At 41.6% G+C, this 11,803-nt stretch overlaps 1 protein-coding gene across 1 annotated transcript in view; it reads left to right on the forward strand.

Moving 5' to 3' along the window:
- The window catches only part of LOC133990808 (receptor-type tyrosine-protein phosphatase S-like), a 56,623-nt gene extending 48,381 nt beyond the window's left edge, over positions 1–8,242 (forward strand). The window contains exons 24-37 of the mRNA XM_062429215.1: positions 104–118; positions 350–462; positions 2,147–2,244; positions 2,521–2,644; positions 3,093–3,298; positions 3,461–3,580; positions 4,370–4,524; positions 4,610–4,895; positions 5,293–5,471; positions 5,868–5,994; positions 6,107–6,232; positions 7,063–7,217; positions 7,387–7,522; positions 8,174–8,242. Coding sequence (XP_062285199.1) covers positions 104–118; positions 350–462; positions 2,147–2,244; positions 2,521–2,644; positions 3,093–3,298; positions 3,461–3,580; positions 4,370–4,524; positions 4,610–4,895; positions 5,293–5,471; positions 5,868–5,994; positions 6,107–6,232; positions 7,063–7,217; positions 7,387–7,522; positions 8,174–8,242 — 1,909 coding nt within the window. The remainder of the gene's footprint in view (positions 1–103; positions 119–349; positions 463–2,146; positions 2,245–2,520; positions 2,645–3,092; positions 3,299–3,460; positions 3,581–4,369; positions 4,525–4,609; positions 4,896–5,292; positions 5,472–5,867; positions 5,995–6,106; positions 6,233–7,062; positions 7,218–7,386; positions 7,523–8,173) is intronic.
- Positions 8,243–11,803: the final 3,561 nt, after the last annotated feature.

An 11,803-nucleotide genomic window follows, 5' to 3' on the forward strand; every position in this document is an offset into this window, starting at 1 on the left:
TTGAATACTAATGCAAAATATAGATTTTTCTCTCTAACAGTCTGTCTGTTTCCTTCCTTTTCCTCCTTTAATTATTCCTTCCCTTGCTCTCTTTCACTGGAAGCAGCAAACCTGACAGGTAAGATTAAACCAGTGTCAAGCTCTTTGTTCATTTTAACCCACAGCAATTACATGATTCCAGATGCTGTGCAGAGAAGTCGTACAAAGCCGTAAAATGCCATATCTGTTAATGCACTATTTACTCGAATCAAGTAGCCTTCCTAATGATGTGTCAGTACTGAGTCTAGTTTTCTCTCCCTGGATTTTTGCATGTGCTAATTGCTCTTTTGACTCACTGGCATGTAAGCAGCAAACGCAAGGACTCTGAACCCGGAACCAAGAGCCTTTTGAGTAATGCAGAGATGATGGCCCATCACCCAACAGACCCTGTGGAAATGAGACGAATCAACTTCCAGACTCCTGGTATGAAGCGTGTACCCACACTGGCACCCAAGCACACACTGTGTAATAAAGTATATTTCTGATTGCTCATCATTCGATAATGAAATATTCATGCGACTAATTTTAACCTCAGTAAGATTATGCAGACAAGATTGTGAAAGTACTCCTTCGCATCACAGTCGCCAACCAGCATGTACCTGGCAGCTTCCAGACGTTTCTGAGATCAAAATGGCCGCTGCCCAGGTAGTACATTCAGTGCTTAGTCACGGCTGAGTCATAACGGTGTGACAAAATCTAATCATCTCCGCTCGCCCACATTCCACATGCCAGGCTCCAGATAACACATCAGAACAGACAGCAATGACAGAGTTCCTTCTCATTGGTCTTTAATGTCAAAGAGTTGGGTTTAATGGTCAAAGTGACATATCAGAAGGTGAGCTGTGGGTTAACGGCGATCATTTGTGAAGGAATTGACTCCGCTCTTGCCAGCATAACCAACTAAAACCCCACTGTGAAGTAACTACATGGATTTTGCCACTTCTCACCCCCTACTGAGCGAGATCTAACAACACAGCTGCTTTGGTCATGGCAGCAGGCCGACCATGCTTCCCTTTCACTTCCTCTGTTCAATTAACAGTAGCCAAAAAATGCGAGGCTTAGAGGAATTTAATCAGTGTTCTTACTCTATTTTCATGGTAGCAATTTATAGAAGCCTCACAAGGTCTTTGTTGAAAAGGTGGCAAGATGTGTCACCATGGAGAAAGGTTTAGCCTTTACCTGCCAGGATATATAAAGTCAAATTATTTGTTTTTTTTAATCCATAGATGCAGGTCTTAAGCTTCTTTCTTTTCTTTTTTTACACATTCCTGGGAAGCAAAGTAAAACCCACAGAATAAAGCATGTCAGCTCTTCTCTTCTATCATAGCACTTTTTACTCTCACGTGGCAGCAACCTTGAAGCTCCCTCTTCGCCCACTATCCCTCCCCTGAGATTTGTGCTTTTGAGATGCCGTGGAAAGATTAAATTTGTTTCCAACAAAACCGGCTGATGCTATCTGGGGTCATTTTGGTCATGACAGGGGCGTTTTGTCGTGATTACCTGTAGGCGCTGCAGGGCCGAGCCGCAGAAGAAAATAAAACTGACTATATGAGCTTATATTTGATAGCTTTACTGAGATTCTAAAGCAGCAGAAATGCTCTTCATGGTGCATTGACACGCATCGCATTGCAATTCAAGAAGCATCAAGAATGCACTCTGACTGTGGTATTAAATGAATCGTGTTCATTGTAACAGTCTTACTTGGATTTACTTTGGTACATTTTTGCCTTCTGACTGGAGAATGGGTGGCTGTGAAAATAAATGACTGTAGGAGGCATAGGTTGCTTCCTTTTTGTGTGCGCGAGTGTGTGTGTGCAACCCTCCTAATTAGTGTTCTGTCTGTGTTTGTTTTCTCTAAGTCGTTGCTCGTCTGATCACAGATAAAGCAATTTATCAAAGAAAAACAATTTACAAACAAAGAAGACTCGCCTCACTTTTTCCTCACACATGGATCAAAATTGATTTTCTGCCTCAGCATGTTCCTTAATGATATGTGATATTCTCTGATTGTATAATTATCTTCACATCTTTACATATGAGTGATGACGACCTGCAGTAATTTAGGTTATTCAGCTGAAGTCACGTCTGACCCCTTGTCGTCATGCAGGAATGATGAGCCATCCTCCTATCCCCATCAGCGAGCTTGCTGAGCACATAGATCTGCTGAAAGCAAATGACAACCTGAGGCTCTCCCAAGAGTACGAGGTGAGAAATACATTATTATTCCATATAAATAAATAAATGACACCCTTATTGTTTATAAATGTTAAGCCCGTTAAGCCTTCGATTCATAAAGCAAATGTTATTTAACATTTGTATCTCTGTGTGCGCGATATGTTCATAATTTATTCAGAACTGCTATTTATTGCTGTGTAACCTGTCTACATTACAAAGCACTCAAGCTTTCCATTATCCTCAAATGCACAAGTGAATATGCTGCGACACTCTGATAATGTGTGTGTTTTCATGCTTCTCACCCAGTCCATCGACCCTAGTCAGCAGTTCACCTGGGAGCATTCCAACCTGGAGGTCAACAAGCCCAAAAACCGCTACGCTAACGTCATAGCATACGACCACACCAGAGTCATCCTGGCTCCCATAGAAGGTGAGGACTCGCCGGAGAAGTGGCACCACAGAATAAAGTTAAAGAAGTTGTTTGGAGATTCTATTGGGAGAGTCTGGGCGTATTTGTGTTCAGGGGGGTGAACACAAAGGGAGGGTGGGGAAGGGTGTGCGGGGGAGGTGCATGATGGATGAAATCTGAAATTGCAAACAGTGCTCAAGACCGGCTGTGTGCAGTGGCATGAGACTGACAAACAGCACGGGTGCATTCAAGTGCAGCCGGCACTCCCCCAGAACAAGAAGGCGAGAATGGATTTGATCTGGAGCTCATGAATTTACACTGACAGAGTCTTGTTTGTTTGTTGTCGTCCTCTAGTCGCCCAGCAGCCGTCAGTTCGAGGCTGCGGCTGCCAGACAAACAGTTCGTTAGGCAGTTTGATGTCATACACTGAGGTTAATTCGTTATGTCATTTGTGCAGATTGCACTTTAGCAAGATTCCCACAAGTATTCTCGTTTGCAGGTATCCTGGGGAGCGACTACATCAATGCCAACTATATTGATGGCTACAGGAAGCAGAATGCCTACATTGCTACCCAGGGGCCACTGTCAGAGACATTCGGGGACTTCTGGAGGATGGTGTGGGAGCAGCGGGCGGCCTCCGTCGTCATGATGACACGCCTGGAGGAGAAGTCACGGGTAAAAAATCAGGCCATCACCCACTGACCCATATCCACAATTTTCATTATCTGCTGGTCAAGGCAGTGGAGTACTGTTATGTAATGTATATGTCCCAGTTTACCTGCAGTGTATAGGGGCTGTTTGAATAGAAAATAATGAGCCTTTCTCTCCACTGTGTAGATAAAATGCGACCAGTACTGGCCGAGTCGAGGCACAGACACATATGGGACGATCCAGGTCACCCTGCTGGACACAATGGAGCTGGCTACTTTCTGTGTTCGCACCTTTTCCCTGCATAGGGTAAATTCTCTGACTATTTTTTCTCTCTTCAAGCCACCTCTTCCTCTTGTATCTGCCTTAAACTCACCGCTGTGCCCTTTTTTTTTCTATGAAATGTATTTACTGAAAACAGCCTTGATCTCTTACGTTTACAGTTCAAACCAGGAACAACTAGAGTAATCATGAATTTCTGCTGTCTACGAATGAGTGTGCATGTGGACACGTGTGGAGGAGAATAGATTAGTCTGAGTTCCACAGAGCGCTCAAACCAGGCCAGCCTCCCCGTGTCAGGCACTGAGATCTGATCGCTGTTGGAGAGCGGTTTCTCATAGCATAGGGCTAATCTAGGGCTGTCAGACTAGCGTGTCTCTGTGGCCTACTTACAAACACAAAAACTAGGCCAACTGTAGCTTTTAAGTGTATCTCGAAATGTTTGTTGATGTGCTGTGAAACATCAAGTTAGGAGATATCATATATTAATATATAGCATAGTATAGTAATATATATATATATCATTGCCATTATTATTCCTCTTTTGATAGTATATTAAAATATAAATACATGTGTTGTATTTATGTGATCTTGAATGACTCTTTTAACAAATGTTTGATAAAGGTTAGTATGTAGGAAATCGTTTTTTATAAATCCATTAAAGCTTCTTGGACATATTGTATTGTATGAAGGAAGTTATGAAGAATGGAGTCAGGAATAATGCCATGATTAGTATTTTATGATATGACATTGAAACTTGGACAGATAATTATGATTTTAGTGATTGTAAAGCCAGTTTCTGCTTGTCTCTTTCATCAGGGAGGCAGCAGTGAACGGCGAGAGGTGCGTCAGTTCCAGTTCACAGCCTGGCCAGATCACGGTGTGCCAGAATACCCAACCCCCTTCCTCAACTTCCTCCGCAGGGTCAAAGCCTGCAACCCTCCTGATGCCGGACCTATCATCGCTCACTGCAGGTACACATGCAAACTCAAAAACATCAAAAAACTGCATACTTCCTGTGGTTCCTTGTTCACTTACATTATCCTTTTCTTCTATCAGTGCCGGTGTTGGCCGCACTGGATGCTTTATCGTCATTGATGCCATGCTGGAGCGCATTCGACATGAGCGCACCGTGGACATCTACGGTCACGTGACACTGATGCGCTCGCAGAGGAACTACATGGTGCAGACTGAGGACCAGTACAGCTTCATCCATGAGGCCCTGCTGGAGGCCGTGGCCTGCGGGAACACTGAGGTGGCAGCCAGGAGTCTCTACTCCTACATGCAGAAGCTCTCCAAGGTGGAGAGTGGGGAACACGTCACCGGCATGGAGCTGGAGTTTAAGGTAGCGTAAATGCCAGGGGGATACTGATTTTGGTGAACCAGGTTTAAAGTTAAATGGTTGGCAAAGTGAGAAGTTTTTGGCTTATCACTCCTTCATATTAAGCTTTTTTCCCTCGTCTAAAATAGTTTAGAGGGGGACATACATTTTAGTTTAGGGCCGAAAAAACTTGATGAGAAAACAGCAAAGATTAAAAAGTATGAAACCTATTTTTTACTCTTTTCATTATTTCAATTTTTCCTCATCCTATGTATTTTGCAACTTGAAAACCACTGGAATAGAATACAGTAGCATACCAAACAGAAAAATCAGCTGACTTGCACTCTAGCATATAAAATCTGTTTTCATTTCCGGGTTAATATAATTAAAAGTCTCATGCACATTTTCTTTCTCCATCCAGCGACTGGCTAACACCAAAGCTCACACGTCCCGGTTTGTCACAGCCAACCTGCCATGCAACAAATTCAAGAACCGACTGGTCAACATCATGCCCTATGAAACCACCCGCGTCTGTCTCCAACCAATCAGAGGCCTGGAGGGCTCCGACTACATAAACGCCAGTTACATAGACGGATACAGGTACGTTTTCCTCAAGAAAACACTAATGTGACCTGACCCCCCCGTCCTCTTATGATCGCTTGATGAGTGACTTGATCGGATAGGTTTTCACCACAGTGCTTCCTCCTGTCATGTCCTGTCAGATCTGTCGTTACTGTATACATGTTCCCACTATTTGTCTCGCTGCATGGCACTCGTGTCGGTCCTGCTGAAGGCACGGACGCTGAAGTGCCTCTGATGATTCAGGCATTCAGGGTGGTTGTACACACATGTTATGACTGTTCCACTTCTTGCCTGAAGCCTGACCCGCTTTTCAGTCTGATGCCTGACAAAGAAGCAGAAAATGGAGGGAGGAGGTGGATTCATACTGTGTGTTTCTGTGTGTGTGTGTGTGTGTGTGTGTGTGTGTATGTTTAGGCAGCAGAGAGGCTACATTGCCACCCAGGGTCCACTGGCTGAGACAACGGAGGACTTCTGGAGGATGCTGTGGGAACACAACTCCACTATTGTTGTCATGCTCACTAAACTGAGAGAAATGGGACGGGTATGGACAATATGTCTACACGCATACACAAAATGCTACAAACAACAGCTCTTGTAACATTTCAGCCCCGTACACAATTTCATCAATATGTTTTTCTGTGCTGCTCTCTCAGGAGAAGTGTCACCAGTACTGGCCCGCTGAGCGCTCAGCCAGGTACCAATACTTTGTGGTGGACCCGATGGCCGAGTACAACATGCCCCAGTACATCCTCCGGGAGTTCAAAGTTACGGATGCCAGGGTGGGTTCAGGTGTCTGTGTGTTTAAATACATGTTCTCTTGTATTCTCTTCTTGTACTGAGACGGCAGTGTAACATCACACTCCTTGACTTTTCTGCTCTATTCCCAATACATCAGCGCTGTTAAAAGGCAGTGGCGCAAAGCATGTCCTATTGATCTGTAGTGTGTGTTAGTTAGTGTGTGTTTTGTGTGTCAACGTGTGCACCACAACAGGTTAGTGCTATCGACACGCTGCCCTAGATTACTTATACAACCACGCTGTCTCCAGATTACCTTGAGAGCCCATTTGTGTGTGTGTGTGCGTGGCTTTGTGTGTGTGTGTGTGTGTGTGTGTTTGTGACAGTGTGTGTGCATGTCCACTGGTGCACATATGTGCCAGTCATAGATTCTCCAGTTAAGCCTGTCCTGCGCAGACGCCACATTGACAGATGCTCTATTGATCTCCATTAAAGGGGAGTCAGAAAGGCTGAGCAGAAGAGAAAAGATGTAATTGCCTACTGAGTGGCTGACAATAGCAGACGTACAGACATTACAGCTTGGAGTTAACCACAGCCACTGATCCAGGGTCAGATAACAGTAATCATTAGAAGGAAAAAAAGGATATTGCCTGGCAGAGTCTCACTCCACGGTCAATATAGCAAGAAGAGACTCTTAAAATAGTCTTTTTGGAATATTTACCTCACATAAACAATAACTACCAAACACATTGTGAAGGATAAACATCATGATATGTGTTGAAAAGACAATAAATACATCTCAGATTAACTCAGCCTGCAGGTTTGCAGAAGATATTTATGTGGCAGTGTTCTTATCATTTCTTCAATCCTTCAGGATGGACAATCACGGACGGTTCGTCAGTTCCAGTTCACTGATTGGCCAGAGCAAGGCGTGCCTAAATCTGGGGAAGGCTTCATTGATTTTATCGGCCAAGTGCACAAAACTAAGGAGCAGTTCGGCCAGGATGGACCAATCAGCGTTCACTGCAGGTAAGAAGCTCATACCTGTTTTCAAATGGAACTATTCATCGTTAAAAGTAGCTTTCACTTGAACTCATAGTCATAATGACTGCAGCATGCTGGTCAGAGGGTAGCACATTGATGTCGGAGATCTGACACATTGTAAACCATAGTTAAATGTCATCCTTTATATCTGCAGTGCTGGCGTGGGGCGGACAGGTGTCTTCATCACTCTGAGTATTGTGCTTGAGAGGATGCGTTATGAAGGGGCAGTGGACATCTTCCAGACTGTCAAAATGCTGCGCACACAGAGACCTGCCATGGTGCAGACTGAGGTATAACAACATTTATATCATCATTATTTTTACTGTTGACATTTTTATTTGATTTGCTTAAAGTGATTGTGTCAATAAAATTTTAATCTGTGTTACACTCTGATTTTCTTCCTATAATTATGTAGAAAGTATACCTTTTTTAGTAACTAACATAATATTATTGGCCAATCCCTGATACACACCAAAAAAGAAGCACCTAAAGCTTCCAAGGCATATAGTTTAAGACATTTTCAGAGAATGATTTCAAGATTTTATGGAGGATTTCTGTTTGTTAGACTGTAATCGTGTTCACCCATGTTTATGTTTATGTAGTTAGCCATGCATTTTTTTTTTTTACATTTTTATAAATGATGAGTCAAAATAAAAAAAATACAGGGTATTTGTTGTGAGTGTTATTTAAGTCACTTAAATAAAAACTGACCTTTGTAAATATGAAGTTGCAAATTTGCAAACCTGAAACTACTGCTGTATTTTCCAATACAAAACTCAGCATTTCCAACATTAAACCAGGGTTTTAGTTAAGTTTTGTTGCAATAACTTTGATATCTGCTATATAAAATTAGACTGGATAGTTGTTGTGAGGAACCAGCTGGATAAAAATGTTCATGTCTGTGTGTAACAACAGTTTGTATCTGTGTGTCTCTCACCCAGGATGAATACCAGTTCTGCTATCAGGCTGCTCTTGAGTACCTGGGTAGCTTTGACCACTATGCAACGTAAGTGAAGAGATAACCCATCTATCAATTGCTCTGGCTTGGAGGTCCACAAACAAACCAACAAGTGAAACAAGAGAAAGACAGCCTGAAATAACGTGTGAACAGTGAACCTTTTTCCAGGAGCAAGATTCAAAAACGAATTCTACACCAACAAGGACAAAAAAACAAAAACAGCAACAACAGTTCTGTGTCTAACAGCACCCACACTCCTCCGGAGTTCCCCCCGAAGAGCTGGTGGGTGTATGCAGACTATCCATGTGTAATCCATATACTTACCTCAGTGTTCCAGTGTGAAGGACGTATAATACATGTGTGTTGTGGTCAGCTATCTCCAATATGAACCAGTGAATTACAAACGGCTTCTGAACAGGAATTATGATACTATATGTGTATAAAATATAAAAAAAGAAAAAAAAACTAAAACACAAAGAGCCTGGATATCTGCTGCACCCTAAATGGGCTTTTTATCCTCAACTTTGTATCTATTGGTTTGGTGTACTAAGGGGTTACAAAGTGCAAAAGTGAACATTTCTATGTGCCCATGCCCTCTATTTCAAAGGTGTCTACTGCTGCCACAGGTAGCTCTGATTATAGTTAAAAGCAGAAGGCTAGGCTATGCCTCGGCAGAAACCTACAGCTCGGACTCACGACCACTGAGGACTGTTGGAGAAGTGTGTGGAAGCTCATTTACCCGACGCACAGTGCCAAGAGAAAACCAAACAGCGTGAACATGAACTTGTGGCCTATGAGGAGAGATGGTTTCCTCTGTCATCCAGCATCAACACGAATACCGACGTCAAGACTAGAGACCGCTCTTACACGCTGGCCAAGGATCAGTTCACACTCCCTTATCGTGTCCGCACTGAGTAACAGCTGGCCTCAGAACAGTGATTTAGAGCCCATCGTATCCTCAACTGGGCTGAGGATTTGTAGTCCAGTGCATTCTTTTTTTCAACAAAGCTTGCTTGCTATTTGCTGTAGTCCTTGTTCACCCTCCAGCTCAGCTCCTCTTGATGTCAGTCCCATTGTGTCGGTTCAAACAGCGGCTTATTGAAAGAGATGCTAAAGAAAGAATTGAGCTACAGTCCATTTCTATCTCTCGAATTTAAAACCGTTCTCCGCAGACATGGACATGATCTTTTGTGTTTATATTATGTCTTTGCCTTATGCTGACTTATTTCTTATGTTTCAACATGCTGCTTGAAACCTCATGCGTTGTGTGCTAAACTTTTATTGTCATACAGTATCTTAAACTGAGGATGTAAGCTGTTCCTGATCATCTTCCTCCTCTGAAGCTTACCTACTTGAATTGCACCACTTTGCAGTTAATTCACTCGAGATAATAAGTCTTTCAGCAGTCCTCTCCCCTCACCCAACTGTCCCACCTCCCAGTAAACCACATTCAAATTCTCTCTTCCTAAATCACTCTGTACAGAACATCCCAACTTAACCGATCGATGTTTCCCCCTACCGTCGACTCCAGTCCAAACTGCACAAGCCCTCAATATCGATATATATCTTTCTTGATTTGACGTATAATCATAATTGGTCCCCACGTGGTGATTAAAGAGCACAGCGATGTTAACAGTGTGTCAGACATCTCGACGAGATTTCACCAATTTTGTACATACAGTCTTATCATTGGAGTCTTATACAGTACAGTTACATATGTCTGAGCACAAGATATAATGTGGGATTGGATGTGATGTAGTTCTTATTGTCGCAAAAAAGCCTTATTGTTATCGTTCACTTTGTCATATTTATTTCATATGATTTTAAAAAATATTTATTATTCTATTTTGTTACTTTTTACTTTTCTTTTTATTTATTTATTTGGAATATCTAGCAACTATAACCAATAAGATGTTTACTTGTTTCTTTGGCGAGCCAATGTTAAAGTATGATATTGTCATTGTTTTGTTTTGTTTTGTTTTGGGTTTTTTTTTGGTTTTTGGTTTTTTTTAATGGTCAGTTTTGGTGCTTTTTTATTTGCTTTGTTATTATAAAGTATGCCCTCTGTGTAGGGTGCTATTTGATACTGATAACTGATGTCCGACTTGTTAGCTAGAGATGTACATTAGCGGCAGACCTAGTTTAAGTTTACAGTGATGCCCTTCCCCCTACTCAACCTCCATAGCAACAGGAGTGGTGTGATCACAGGAACGGAGGTATGATCCACCCCGGCCATGATAGGTTCAAGGGCATCAGAGACATTAGATGTATAGAGCAGACTTGTTGGCGAAAGCCTCTGACGAGCTGTTGATATTTAGTTTGCTATAGCACATGGTAGCAAGTGTATTTTTGAAAGAGAGTGGCCAAGAATGGCCCAGCTACACACTTTACTCACCCTCAAAGGTTATTGTTTAAATCTGAAATTATTCTGATATGAAAGTTATGTGTGGTCCAGAAGTCTTGACAACGTGTGACATATATGAAAATATGTTATTCCTTCGATTTCTAATGATTATTGTGTCAAGAGAAATATTAAAGACACGCACATGAAACATACTATGAAATGTGTTGAGGGCCAGCTCTGATGACGCCATCACCCTCACTTATGTACCTGTTCTTTCCTTTCCAACCATGGATGTAGATATTGTATCTTGACTTTGTATTAAAAGCAGGATGATTGGATATACAGCACAATGAGCTGCTTGCTTCCTGTGGGTTTTTGTCTTTTTGTGTTATTCACTCTTTGTCCACAAGGTGGGACCAAAGTGACTGAAATGCACTCACTGCACCCAGCTTTTCCTAAAATTCACTGCATGCAAAATTACACAGGGAATTTGTTTTTGAAAATTTAATTGAACTTACATGAACAAGAATAGCTCTGTTTTTCAGCTGGTGTGGAGCTACAGTGTTTTGTTACATTCGGTTGACTAACTGCATTAACCCTCATCCTACCAACATATTTAACATACAAGGATGAATGACTTATTTCTTCTCAAAACATTAGTTTGTAATTAATGTCATCTGAAAAAGGGGATCATTATTATTATTGTTTTCGAAAACAAAAAACGATACTTTTCTTTAACACTAATTGCAGCTTTTATCCCCAAGTACAATCTTTCCCCAGAATCTTCAAAATTAACCTTAAATCTGTGATCAAGACATGTAGCTGCATGGAGCAGGATTTGCAACGTCACAGTTGGTTTGAAACCAAGCATTGGCCAGTATGCAACTTACACAAACATGAAACTTGAAGCCTCCAGCATGCACACACATTGACTTGTCAGTGAAGCAGGAAATATTTTGTATCCAATAGTTAAACATTTGAAACTATAAATATTTGAATATCCAAAGAATACAAACTAGTCAGTTCATGTTAATTATTCAGCTATTTTTGTATGTCATGTCTTAGAACATGTCTGACAGGGATCTTAAAGTACAATTTCATGATGCTTCTACTTTACTTGAATATTTTTGATTTGATGCTACTTTGTGCTTCTATTTTGCTATATCTCAGAGGGAAATATAATTTTAACTATAATTTAACTTAGAATCACGTTACTTCTTCTCATATTATGATTTTACACACAAAATAGATCTGTCAATGATAACATTA

The sequence above is a fragment of the Scomber scombrus genome, chromosome 11, assembly GCF_963691925.1.
Source record: "Scomber scombrus chromosome 11, fScoSco1.1, whole genome shotgun sequence".
In the NCBI taxonomy this organism is placed as follows: Eukaryota; Metazoa; Chordata; class Actinopteri; order Scombriformes; family Scombridae; genus Scomber; species Scomber scombrus.